We start from the raw sequence: 14209 nt of genomic DNA on the forward strand, positions 1-14209 counted from the left end.
CCAACGGGACAAAGAAACTGCATTAATTGAGACTGAATGTGAAAAGGACTTAATTCCCAGGTCTTATAAGAAGGTCGTTCAGATATCTTGACGGTCTGTCCCTCGTAACAATCTTCAGGAGTGAGGTGCTTCCCTGTCTGGAGTACTGTCATCCCATCTGGTCCCTGAGATATGTCCAAAGGAGGACCACCAGACTGGTGCCTGCACTTTGGCACCTCGGCTACCTTGAAAGATTAGAGCTCCTGAAATTGCCAAGCTATTACTACAGACGGGCAAGGGGGATCAAATTGAGGTGTATAAACATCTCATAAGGCACTACTCAGTCGAGTGTGCTTACCTGAAGCTGGTGGAGACTAGCCCCCAAAAGGGTCACAGCTCAAGGCTGAAGAAGCCACAAGTCATGAAACTGTGAGGGGTAACTTTTTTGGAGTCAGAGTTGTGAACTCTTGGAACAATCTGCCAGAGTGTTGTGACGGCACCGAGTATGAGCTGTTTCAAGACCAGATTTGACCAACACTGGAGCAGGTTCAGATACATTCAATAGCCAATGCATGCCCAGTACTTGCCAACAGTGTGTAACATAGATGTGACCAATCGCCGAAGCGGCCAACGAGCCGATCAGTGGTGCAGAGAGTAAAAGTAAAAGTTAATGTTCATCAGGTGCCGAGTGGTTAATTTTTTTTAACATATCTTTAGACTTTCATTACGCCAGTTTGATTAGTTACCTGATAAAATTATGTTTAGTCTTCTCATAAAACACGGTAACTGCATAGTGGTGGCCTTGCTGCTGCCTCTCATAGTTGAGTCACCTGGTGCGGAGTGGCTGGTAAGAGAGTAGCTGTTTCCACTGTGTCGCCTCTCACCTACTATTACATTTGGGACTTTCTAAAACTGAATTAAAATACAGTATTAGTTGTATGGACAGTTATATATCTAAATTTAGTCATATCAGTAATCTACAATTCATGTACTGTACTGCCATTAAAAAGTATCTCATCCCTGTAACTTTCAAAGTTCTAAAGTCAGGGTCACATGAGTGCTTTTATGAGCAAGAAAATACGATCAATTCATTCAAAATGTGGTCACACGGGTGGCTTTTGCTCCAGTTTCTACTGAAAGAAAAAACAAGTGAAAGCCACCGTGCAAGTAGATGGGAGACGGAACATCACAACAACAACGCAAGATGATGCAGCAGCTATCCTTGGTATTCTTTCTATTAAAAAACGAGACCGAAGAAAAAACGATTGTGTACTCGCAAGTGTCTGGCGAGGAGGTGGACTGGTTGGACCATGGTAGCTACAGCAGGGAGGGCTGCATGTGTGTGGACTGTGAACAGCTGTGTGTGTTTTGTAAACAAGCACATTAAATCAGCACCCAAATTATAAACTCAAAATTTCTTTACAAAATTGTTACTGTAGTGCATTTTATGCATAATAATGATATTAACCTATGTTAAATATATGTAAATACTTGAAATTGCTCATAAAAGTGCTCATGTGACAGTAGCTTAAGACTACAGCACTATCGACATGATTTAATTTTTCTCTCCCACTAGGAAGGCATTAAAAATACCTTGCCAGCTGAGAGGACATTTAGAAGTCCTACATATAATGCCAAGCTTCCATTCTGTAAAGGTGGGTTGGTGACAGGAAGGGCATCCAGCCATAAAACTTGCTTTAAATTTGCATGATGGCAACCAGGACCTTGTGCCATCAGGTAATCACAGCTTACTCGTGCAAGCTTGAAAAATGGCAATGGCGATGACGTTCTCTGCAATGAGAGCTTGTTAAGGTATACCTCTAGTTCCTAAGTCACACGGCAAATATGGAAAAAAAACTATCGGTAACTCTTTTTATAATTTTTGACAAAAGATGAATCATACGTGAAGTTGATATGAGGTAAACCATGTTGCAAAGTGCTGATCTAAAGAGGTCATGTTGTGTTACACAAACAATTTCTTTACAATAGTTCATTGCATATCAAGTACTAATGGTTGGACTTTACATGCTCTTCAGAGTATGGATGTCAGTCAATAGAATGAAGAATTTTATTACTAGACAATACTTTCTTCATGACTGTAAATATCTGTTGTACTTTTCTTCCTAAACTTGCTGTCGTCACTTACACTCTCCTCACTGTCTGAATGGCTGTGTCTGTGAGTCTTATGTTTTCGCTTTTTTCTTTGTTTACGTTTGGACTTCTCTTTCTTCAACTTTGATTTTTTTCTGTGCCTTGAGGAAGGACTATACTTGGAATCTTTATTACTGCAAGTGATGTCCGACTCATGGCTTGATATTTCCCCATCTTCAGCACAACTTTCCTTTACACTAGCCTCCAATCCTGTATCCCAACTGTTTTCCTCTTTTCCAACATCTTTACCGTCTTCTAATTTACTCAAAATTGTGGGAGAAATTTCGGCATTGTCTTTCCGTCTATTATTACTTTTGTTTTCATCCTCAAATCTCTCGTAAATTTGGTCGTCGGTATCCTTTCGTTTCTGTCTATGATCCTTGTATTTGTATAATGTTTTCGTACTGTGCTTTCTTTCCCTATATCTCTCCTTGCTCTCCCTCCCTCTCTTGTCTCTAGCTTGGTAATATTCTTCGTCATATTTTCTTCTACTTTCACTCTCTCTCTTGCTTCTCTTCATGTCCTTTTCATATTCTACTTGTCTTTCCATTTGATTTTTCCTGTGGCTGTCAGTTTCATAATCCCTTTCGTGCTTTTGTTTGTATCTACTACTACTATCGTCTTCTCTTTTCTCTCTCCACCTCACTTTAGTTTCATAATCTCTGTCGGAGTCTCTCTTATCTCTCCCTCCACTAATACCAGTCCTGTTATACTGTTTCTCGTCTAAAGGTCCAGACGCTGATGTTATCTTCTTTCTCTCTTGGTTGCTGCGCTCACTACAGCCATTCTCTGGTAAATTTGCAGGGACAACAGAATCTTCTTTCGGGTGTAAATTTTCAGGTTCCGTTTCCTCTGCACCGAGGAACACCATCATGTTGTGGATAATCTCTCGGGTCACCTGAAGAGACAAAACATTTATTAATGGCCTGTGGACTGGACCTACCCTATACGTGTTAATGCAACAATGTTCATTAAATAGGCTTGGGAATATTTCATACTCTACAAGCTAAATGAAACAATATGGGCTTGAAGTTATCTCACCAGCCATCTTTACCTGCACTTTGGAAGATGAATGAAAACAGGCTTTAATGTTAGTTACAAGGCAAGAAGGGGCACTAACATGGTATACCTATTTTAGGAGACGGTAAAATACTGTAGATATTGTATTATCTTAAAAAACTTTGGTGTGCATGTGTACATTTGTAATGGTGATGTTTAGTGAAACAATTTGTACATTTTATGCAATGATGCTTGACACCGGCCAACGGGAATGCACTCCCCAGAATAACCGCTGCTGATAAGATAATGGAACATAAAGTAATGAAGTACATGACCGAGGCTTAGTTGACTGATTCTGGTTACCTTGAAAAATAATAGAAACAGATGTTGGTCTTAATTTGAATCAACTCCAATGTGAAGTGCAAAAAATGGTGGCAAAGTCCAACTGCCATCACTTCCATACTGTAAAAATAGGCACAGTACAGTTGGGTCTTCATTTACGAGGTCAATTGAACCCGCGGAATACCGCGTAAAACAAGAAACACGTAAATGAAATAACAGAACATATGGGATTAATTGAAATAGAGACTGGGCCGACCCCCAAACTCCACTTTTTCCGACACAATACGCACCTTGTAGTCAAAATAACATCTTAATTTTATGATGGTATGCACACACAATTAATAATTAAGAGAAATATCAATAATATTAAGTTTTTTAACACTTACATTAGTAGAAAAGATGGCTGGGCACACGGGGATGGAGGGTTGGTTCCGAGGCAGTGGGCAGATTATTGGCCCTCACCTGTATCACTTGTATCAATTGTATCACTATCCATCACAGAGGCTTGTAGGGCCTCTTTGTCAAACCCCTCAAAGTCCATATAAGTCCATATCCTCACTATCACTGACTTAGGCCGGCTGTGGTGGGTGGTGGGTGAAGAACTCGGTAATGTTTTGATGACTGGGCGACCCTGTGCACACCCTGCCTGCGCCGCTTCCCGCGTAAATGACCAAATTTGCCGCGTAAATCAAGCATTTCAATTCTGGCAAGGCACCGCGTAAACCAAAACCGCGAAAATCCAGCCTCAGCTGTACTTCTTTACAGATGGGTGAACTGGGGAGCCCTGAGAATGAACTAACAACCCTTTGGACTGGAGGAAAGCACTGTATCCACTAAGGTGCGGCACCTCCAAAAGTGTTAAAGATAGGGAATTAAAGCACTTAACTAACACAAAATAAAAGGAAGTGTTGGTAGAGGCATCTAACAGGGGTAAAGGTGGCTAGGACACTGAAGACTGGAGTCTATTTTCCCAATATGGCCTCTGCCTGAGACACATGCACACATGCAAGTGCACACACACACATACACACACACATGCACCAGAGTAACACAACTATCCAAGGTCTCCTGTCTTCATTGGCAAAAGTTAAATGTTATTCTCCCTTTAAAAGGTAATGGTTACAATGAGAAAGTATTTATGGGCGTAACTGGACAGTTTAGTCATCCAGCAATCAGTCTTGAAGGCCTCCTGGGCAAGACTCAAGAGAATAACACTACAGCTGCCTAGTGCTTGGTGTTGGGTCAAAAAGTAAAAAGATTTAAAAATAAAAGCCCCATATAATGTAAATTAAATAAAAAAAAACAAGCTTTCAAAAACAAATTATAATCCCACTGTGTCTTCAAGTAAAATACCAGGCTTAACACAGACACTAAACAACCCAGGTTTGTATAACTGGTAATATCTTCCCAACTTCCTTCATTCCTACCCTCTACCTACAGGCGATGGTGTACAGTACAGTATTAGCGAGACCACCACACCTGTCAGTCCTACCCTCTCACTACAGGTGGGGGTATACGTACGTACAGTACAGTATCAGTAAGGCCACCCCCAAAAGATATGGTAAGTTTAAACCAATCAGGGTACAATGCTTAGCCTGTCTCTTATTTTGCTTTCCTTTTCACCATGTTGACACCTTTCCAGAAATTTGGATTATGATACTGTCCCATACATACTTTTCAAAATGCAGCACAAAAATATTAATGTGGGAAAGTTGTTACCTGAGTCTGACTTTTGTTCTTTGTAGAGACTTTCGTTCTGTAAGCTTGACGACGCCGCTTGAAATCCCTGACTGCTTTCATCAGTTCTAATTCTGACAGCTCCTTTGGCTGGTTATCCACAGATTTATAAGTTTCCTGAAAGAATACACTTCTCAGTAACATTTATGACCACATTAAAAGCTGGAGAGAGAGAAAGAAAGACTAATTCACACGTATCAAACACTATTTATTATACAGTGACCCCTCGTTTAACGAACGCCTCGGTTAACGAACTGCCTTCCATAAGGATCTTCAATTCGGTTAACGAATTTCTTACGAACCGACCTCAACATGTTTTCGCTTGCACTGACCAGGCAACCAGCTTTAGTATCAGTCCGCCAATACATTAATCGGTTCTAGGGCTTAAATTCCTTACTATTTTAGTAAATATCAAGAAGTTTATACTATTCAATAATTTTAAAAGTTTAATATTCAATTTTTTAGTCATTTTAACAATTATTGAACATAATTGAAGGTAAAGTGACTAGTTTAATGCGCGGCATCCAGCCTCTTAACACAGCAAACAGGCGTTAGTCTCTCTCTGTTTTCACTGGAGGTAACATCTTGCTTGACTCTCTCTTCAACTAAATGCTTTTTTTCTGTTTCCAAGCAAATTATTGGTCATTTTGAAATATATTTTACATATTGACAATATATAATGCAGTGCAGTGTTGATTTAAAGAAAATAATCTTATGGGTGAAATGGCGCCATGGGGTGACTTCTCTTCCACCCCAATGCCTTCTCTTCTTCCTTCTCCTCCACCCCTTTTCTAAATCCCATCAACATCATCATCATCCAGGAGCCTTCTACATACACACCTCAAAGTAAGTGAACTTTTCTACTATTTTTGTTGAATTTAGGAAATTTTCGGTGAGCTGGAACCAATTACCCAAAAACCCATTGAAACAATAGTTTCGGTTAACGAGCTTTTCGGTTAACGAACGACCTTCTGGAACGGATTGAGTTCGTTAACCGAGGGGTCACTGTATATAGAATGTTACTACAATGAAGCAAAAATTTTTCTTCAAGTATACTTAAATACTATCATATTCCAATAAAATTAGTAAGCAATCATTGTGGAAGAAATTAACAAACCATTGGAAGAATTTCTGGTGGTGTTGCTACCCGTGCAGCGCTCTGTAGTGTGTATTCATACATGGCTAACCTCTCTTCTTTACTAAAACAAGCTGTCAACTCCCCCGCACAAGATGGAGGTTGGCGAGTGTCAGGTCCAGCTGGTGAATGACAATAAGGTACTGTACTGATTAACTCCAGTTGTACACCTGCTTCATTCTGCATGTGTTGTGAAGATCTGTCATAAGGATAAATGATGTAGTCTGTACACCTGTCATGAGTGTTCCTGCTTATGGTGTCATGGCATTTATTAAGTGTAATACTGTAAAGAGTCAGTCCACTTCATACACAGTACAATAAAATCCCAATACCAGATACAGGTATTCCAAATAAGGGTCTCTCTTTTTTCCTTGTTTAGTATGTTAAGAATAGTTTTTGCTGACAAATATCAAACTGCCAAATCTGTTCAGCTTTGCATGGTTCACACTCACACTACTGTACTTTCCCATCAGTGCTGGAGTCCATCAAGTATCAGTTTGAGTTCCTGCCTTGTCCACACTTTATTAAATCTGTATAAGTTACATTTACTGTAATAAACTTGTATCATTTACCTCTGCCTTTCTTTGCACTTTCTTGTGTATGACATTCCCTGCCTTCTCACTGTCTACCATCTACATACAATTGGTCCTACAGGGGTCCTACATTCATCCCTTATTGTATACAGTACTCGCTCTACTCGGAGGGGTCCGATGAATTTCAAAATGAACACTGCGACTCCTGTTGTCTATGTATGGTTTTCAAAATCCTTCAACCGTTGTGTCATATTGTCTAACACATAATTCAAAAGAATGTTTTTGGAGCGAGAGTACAGTGAAATCATGAATCTTCATCTTCTTATCCAAGGTGTACTGAACAAGCCCACCTTAAATATGGGTCACTTCCAGTTACTGTATAATGTCCTTCTATGGATACACTGCCAAGTATAACTCTCCTAACCCACCAAATACTTCAGTAGTAACCCCAACTCCATACATAGTGACATGGTGCTGGCAGTCTGGGAATAAATCTACTTTTTGATTTTTTTTTTAATTTGTAATTCATATGTTCCCAAGATACCAGTTCAGTTTACTCAAGAATATTCCCTCTGTAAATGCAAGTACGCTAAGTAATTATATAATGATACAGTATAATACATAAATTACTCCACACATACAGGCAGTAAACCAGGTGGCCTCAACCACCCAAGGTAACACAATGAAGGTAGATGAAGAGAGAGTTTTTTTGTTAATTTGGTTGTTCAAAACTGAGGCCACATTCACACTACACCACTGAGCTGCCACATCTTCCTAAACTGCCTAATCCTTTCATATGAAGAATAAAAAAAAAAGGTAGAGGCTATAACTATGTCAATCTGATGTTCTCTACAAAGATGACAACAGAAAGATACTGTATACTTATAGAAAAAAGTTAAGGTATATGTGTTATTCATGGCTCCAAAGAAATCAAATAAATAAAAAGCAACTTCCACTGGATTATGAAAGATTCTAAAATTTGATGACCTAAGACCCAATATTACAGTATGTGCTGAGAAATTGTATATACTGTACAGTATAGGTAAGTCTGGCTATGACAAGAGTGAGACTACGAACTCTTTCCATCACCATCAAGTAATAGATCTAAACAAAGGGAGAGAATGACATCTCAGCAAGTTAGGTAACAATGAGGTAAGAGGACTAAAAAAAAAAAAAAAAAATCACAAATCCAACAAAAAACAATACAAAATACAGAATGTACTGATTAGAATGTGACGGTTAAGATTAAAAAGAGCAAATCCATCCATTACAATTATAGGTCATGGAAGCTTCAGTGTCTAATAAAAGGATACTGTACTGTACATGGCACCCAGATACATACTGCTGAAAAGAAAGTAAACAATGTCAGTCAGAAGCGTATAACAAATATAATGTCACATGAGATATTTGGTTACGGGTATATTAAATATATATCTATGGCAAGGGTTGTGCTGTCACATATACATTAACTACGGTGCATGATTAAAGTACAGTACGATACACAATAAAGGTACAATACATGATTAAAGTACAATTCATGATTCATCTTGAACTAAAGACTGAACACTGACCTATTTTCTTATATGGTATCAGCAGTTCTCTTTGCTTGTCTGCATCTGTAAGGACAAAGATCAAGTTTAACAAGAACCCACATGTGGAAAGTAGCACACAATGGGTTAGGGTATAAAACAGATACAATACTATGACCAAATATATATTAAGAATTAATAAAATGGGGGATTACCGGTAATATTGACATTTCATTCCATAACTAAGCCTTCAGTTTGCAATGATTTGAATTATATTTTCATAAAGTTTTTAGGAGGCAGAACAGAGACCTTTGATATTAGTGGCTTCGAATTCATTATCATGAATGCTTTCGACATTAACCATTCATTAGTACAGCTTTTGTTTTATAACTCCCTCACTACCTACTATTCTTCCAGGCATATGAAAACCTGATTTGATTCTTCAGCACAGAGTGAGATACAGTGAGCGAGCAATCAAATAAATAAAGTGGCTTCCTCTCTCCCATCTGTACAGAGAAAGTGAGCGCTACAAGGTTTCTTACCTATAGTGAGGGCAAAGTCAGCTGATGGTGAGGGGATGGAGGCTGATGGAAGGAGTGGCTCTTCACTGAAACTATTATAACCGAGAGTTTCCATGCCAGTCTCAGAAGTCTCCGGGAACTGAAAAGTACACTCCCAAAAGTTGTAAAATCAACATGACAATTGACAACACATAAGACTAGTGCTACAATAGCATGCAGTCTGCAAAGATAGCTTTAGTCTAACCTAACCTGACCTGACCTAACCTAAATACCTTGTAGACTGCACACTATAATTTTTCTGATTATTTTTACTCTTGGACAGTGTACTCCAAAGGCAAGGCTGGAGGCAATCTGTATACCAGTTTGAGTGACTAAGTGACTTGAGAACTTGAGTGTTAGGGAAACAGGTATATTTTCATGAACATACAGTTATCGCCACTGAACCATACATGACTTTAACTTCGTAGGAATGGACCAAAGTCTTGGGTAATTATTCTGTAGTGATCATGCATGGAACTCTATACTGGGAATTATTATCGTTTCGGGGATCAAGCAATTTTTAATACCTGTATATAGACACTTTTCTTCTATGGCATTTTGCCCATTCATTAATACTTTCAGAGAAAATGGCACTACATTTTAGGAAAATCTATTTTTTTTCTTCAGTTACGGTTGAAGTTAACACCGTCCTGGAGAGCTCGTGTTCGTCTGTTAGTAATTAGGCTGAATTAAGCATGCGCTAAAGTCTGACACGTTCATTGGTGGGTATGATTTTGGATCAACTAATCACAGCTCGGTATAGGCCCCCCGCCACGACCCCCTTGAATTTGAATTTATTTCCAAGATGTCTCCTTTGTGCAATGGCTGTGATGTAGATTACTTCCAAGCAATCACGCGATTTCACGCTGAGTATTACGGTAAGGACAAAGAGGCGTTGAAATTTCTCCAGGAACACGGTGTGTTGCCAACTGAGGTTAAGTGCACAAACTATAACCAGCCCTGTAGCTATCAGGCTGACAAACAATAAAGGAACATTTTTATATGGTGCACATCTGGAGCCATGGAAAATTATTTTATTTGTTAATCATTGGCTCCAGAAGGTCTTCTGAGTCAAAGGTAAGCACTACTGATTCCAAAACTTAAATTCCCAAAAATTGCTGGATAACAGCAATGCTAATTTTACATAGATTAGGTTAGGTTTGGTGTGATTAGCAGTAGAAATGAAGGTCAGATTCGTTCAATACACATAAAAAAACATCGGAAAAACATAATTTAAATTAAAAAAAATAAAATAAAAATTATTTTCGTTCTTTTTTTCGATTTTCTCTTATAGTAATCATAAGTAGGCAAAACGCCATAGAAGAAAAGTGTCTTGGAATCGTCTAAACTACCGATTAAAAAATAAATAAAATAAATATACTGTACAGCGTATATTAAAAATGGCTGGATCCCCGAAACAAAATAGAGAAAAAAGGAGCACTTAATAGCATTTTTGTCGGTAATTTATATTAAAAAAAAAAAAAAAAAAATATTACACAAAGTGGGCAGACCTTTGAAGTAGAGAGAAATTGTGGGGTACAAACATGCCAAACAAAAAGATAATACTAAACATGGCACGTTTTCTCTGGGCATTCCAGTTTTCGGAAATTATTGACAACTGTCCTGCGGCCGATTTTTCATTGAAAAAGATTAGTTAAATGACGCAATTTCACTGTGTTTTATACTGGACACTGTCGTAATTCGTGCAAATCTGTTAAAAGTGGCTATTTCCAAATTAAACCTAACCTAACATTAGTTGATAAGAAAAACAAATAGCAGAGTGTTGTTAGAAGACCTCACCAACCCAACCTTACCTAACTTCTAGCTGGCGGGCTCTACCCCCAAGACCCCTCCTCAGTACCGTATATAAAACAGAAAGAATTGATCATATGGTGTAATTTTACGTTTTTTGTGGACGTAAGAGCAGCCGTCCACACTGAACGGTTCTTAAGCATACACTGAGTATTGGTATTGATCAAGCCAGGGCGGTGGAGTGTTTTAAAATACATCAATATTATTGGCTGTTTACATCCTGGGATGAGACGTCATCACCGCATTACTGCCGAGAAGACAAAGTAGTGAGTGCCTAAGTGCCTAATTATCGACCAAACAAAGCATTTGCACAATAAATGATAATTATATCAGAACACACTGATGAAAATAAAGTACAAATATAAACAGTAAAACAATTAAATCATCCGGGGGGCAGTCGTCAATATTATCCCCAGTTTCCACCGGTAGTAATACATTAAGGGTCATTCCTCCCCTTAATTTGCTTTATTCTTTAAGTAAGAAATTAGTTTTCTTTTATAGTTTTCATTTGGTAGCTGGATAACATGGACCCTTGTTCTTAACTATTACCAAAATTATTACTCAAATATCAATAAAAAGTGCATGAAGGCTTCTAAGTAACGGCAAGATTAGTAAGTGTGAGATATTGCTGTATTATATAAATTATTGGTTGGAGTCACCATAACTTGAACGACATATTTCATCTACCATGGTGGGCTTCTTCTCATATATAAATTATAGCTCATAAAATGAACCCAACTAACATTACCTCACCAATCTAAATCTTAGCAATGCCTAAACATTATATTAGGTTAGGTTAGGTTCATTTTATGCCCATTAAATACAAGAGTACCTATAACAATATTTTTCTTTTATACAAATAATAATAATGACAAGAACAATACTACTACTACTAATAATAATAATGATAAAATAACACTGTACTTCACCTTAGTGTGGTGGGGACCTCCTGTTGGTCTCTGGTGGATGGCTGGCCTCGTCCACCCAATCACCTTAGTAAACCTGTTAATCACATCACTTGACGACTCTATGAAACTATTTAGAGACTTGAGGTACTCTTCCCGTTGAGTCATCTGGTGTGCTGCCATCATGAAGTTATTAACAACATAATATATCTCGACAACCCAGATAAACTAAAGGGTTGTACTGTACTGACATAAAGCTTCTTCTCTTCCTCTTTTAACTGTCATAATGTCTCCTTTTAACTACCGTACACCGACATAATGTTCTCTTGTTAAGTTGAAGGGTTGATTTTCTGTTATAGTTGTGGTTGATGACCTGTATCAAGATATTAGTTCAGAGGTTCAACAAGCTCTTGCCTTCACCCGAGTCCTGTAATGTGAAAAGGAATTAATAAACCCGAAATCTAAAACGTTTTATGTTTACCTTTACCTTTGATCTAGAAAAATACAAATTAATGTAATATTGTCCAGAGATATTGATGTTGATAAAAATATGATAAGTTACACAGTGCAACTCCAATAAACACATAATATTAACTAAGTGTATCCTTAAAACATAAACACCATGGTGAAGTTGTTTAAATTCTTTACTCCCTAAACTTGATAGTAATATAATTATGTACATTATGTTATTTATACTAAATTATTTTGACTACTCTTCCACAATTAAAATGTTCAAATATTCACCTACCGCCATATCGATAGATAGATGAATAGATATGCTGTATATTTATTCAATAAAATCGCCATATGTTTATAAGTTGCTAAAACTAATCATTATACAGTATTGCACCAAGAATATTTTAGTGATGGATCTACAACACTCAGATAAGAAAATTATATACATACATATATATATAACTTTCTTTTGTTCAGAAAAAGTGCTCTCGCCAGGGCTCGAACCTGGGACCTTCTGCGTGTAAAGCAGACGTGATAACCACTACACTACGAGAGCGGGTCCTTTATAGAAGAACACCATATAATAAATCAATGTAAAACCAAGAGGCAATATTGCTGACACTGGACTTGGCTGGGGACTAGTGGTACGACATACAGTATGATCTCAAAATGATGGGTATGACGACTTCCAAAATGCGACATGCAACTCGTGATGTCCCGGTAACTCCTACTTATTATACATAGAGTATAAAATAATGAAGTTTCATAGACATCCTTTACTTTTACTTTTATTCTCTTCACCACTGATCGGCTCGTTAGTCGCTTGGGCAATCGGTTACGTTGTGGAGTATGGGATGTTTGGGTTCACACTTAGGATGGTTGGAGAAAGGAAACTCACAATGTGCTCTCTGTATACATGTTGTATTGGATGTACAATGCAGCTTGGTGCTGGGAAGGCAGCATGGTTACAAGCGTGATGTAGAGAGAGCTGGTTGGTGAGGGTGCTCAGAGGAGGACAGCTTGTGGGTCGCCATGCTCGCCGGCGGGAGCGAGGGCCGCCATGCAGGCGGAGGAGGAGGAGGTATTGCTGGCTGGTTGGTGTAGGTAGAAAAAGAGAGGTCACCACGAGGTCAGGTCTTAAATAGCGGGGGGTAGGCGTGGCTTAGTAGTTGACCTCCGTGATGTATGGCGGCGCTGGTTGACCCAGACCACGAGGCCGACACTGGGGAATTCACGGGGTCGGCAACTCAGCGACAAACAGCGTTTGTAGGGGAGAAATCCACTACAACGTCTCTCTTACGCACTGTTGGCAAGTATTGGGCATGCACCGGCTCCTGAATGTACCTGAACCTGCTCCAGTGCTGGTCATGTCTGATCTTGAAAGAGCTCACACTCGGTGCTGTCACAACACTCTCTGGTAGATTGTTCCAAGAGTTCACAACTCTCACTCCGAAAAAGTTTGCCCTCAAAGTTTTCTGGACCTAAGGCTTCTTCAACCTTGAGCTGTGACCCCTTGTGGGGCGAGCTTCCACCAGCTCCGGGTAAGAACACTTGACTGAGTAGTGCCCTTTTAGATGTTTATACACCTCAATTAGGTCCCCCCTTGCCCATTTGTAGTATGAGCTAGGAAGTTGCAGGCGCTCTAATCTCTCTAGATAGCTGAGGTGCAGAAGAGCAGACACCAGTCTGGTGGCGCCTCTGGACATTTCCATTTAACTGACAGTCCCTAGCATGTCTCGGGAACAAGAAGGGGTGCAATAAAAAAAAGTTATCCCTATTTGGGATAGCATGTATGTATGTATGTATGTATGTATATATGTCATTTTCAGTAAATCATAAAGTTAACACTAAGCTTGCAATTTCTCTTCAGTTGCCCCTATGTTAAATTAATTGTCAGAATTTATAGCATATGTTTCGTGAGAACTATGTTGATATTTAACCATGCAAAGTGCCATGACAAACAAGTGAACTTATCATACAGAAGGTTCATAATACATTCCCTCATGAATACATATTGGGTGTACTGTACATGTGTTTTCATATTCATACGGTTACAAAAACCTTACCAAAA

At 38.7% G+C, this 14209-nt stretch overlaps 1 protein-coding gene and 1 non-coding gene across 4 annotated transcripts; both read right to left on the bottom strand.

Moving 5' to 3' along the window:
• Positions 1-1843: 1843 nt before the first annotated feature.
• On the bottom strand, positions 1844-12199 carry LOC121853085 (U11/U12 small nuclear ribonucleoprotein 48 kDa protein-like). Of its 3 annotated transcripts, XM_042347020.1 has the most exons (6): positions 11707-12199; positions 8948-9065; positions 8448-8492; positions 6326-6465; positions 5191-5325; positions 1844-3028 (listed from the first exon to the last, which is right to left on the bottom strand). In XM_042347020.1, exons 1-6 carry the CDS (start codon positions 11866-11868, stop codon positions 2054-2056), a joined length of 1575 nt encoding a protein of 524 aa, XP_042202954.1. In that variant the 5' UTR covers positions 11869-12199; the 3' UTR covers positions 1844-2053. The 3 variants fall into 3 exon arrangements, with proteins under 3 accessions (XP_042202954.1, XP_042202962.1, XP_042202970.1); XM_042347028.1 differs by lacking the exon at positions 11707-12199 and having other exon boundaries at positions 6326-8220; positions 8948-9039; XM_042347036.1 differs by lacking the exon at positions 11707-12199 and having other exon boundaries at positions 6326-8217; positions 8948-9009.
• A 422-nt stretch (positions 12200-12621) lies between these two features.
• Trnav-uac lies at positions 12622-12694 on the bottom strand. Its single transcript has one exon. It is a non-coding gene; the product is annotated as a tRNA-Val (tRNA).
• Positions 12695-14209: the final 1515 nt, after the last annotated feature.

This window comes from Homarus americanus, unplaced genomic scaffold, assembly GCF_018991925.1.
Source record: "Homarus americanus isolate GMGI-L3 unplaced genomic scaffold, GMGI_Hamer_2.0 scaffold50564, whole genome shotgun sequence".
Lineage (NCBI taxonomy): Eukaryota > Metazoa > Arthropoda > Malacostraca > Decapoda > Nephropidae > Homarus > Homarus americanus.

Bases quoted from the DNA above. Each gene is read 5' to 3' on its own strand.
- LOC121853085 (XM_042347020.1), bottom strand. From the start codon at position 11,868: ATGATGGCAGCACACCAGATGACTCAACGGGAAGAGTACCTCAAGTCT. The intron at 6,466-8,447 runs GTCAGTGTTCAG...GTCATTCACCAG, and splicing joins GATACCATATAAGAAAATAG to CTGGACCTGACACTCGCCAA. The intron at 5,326-6,325 runs GTTTGTTAATTT...GTATTCTTTCAG, and splicing joins CACCAGAAATTCTTCCAATG to GAAACTTATAAATCTGTGGA.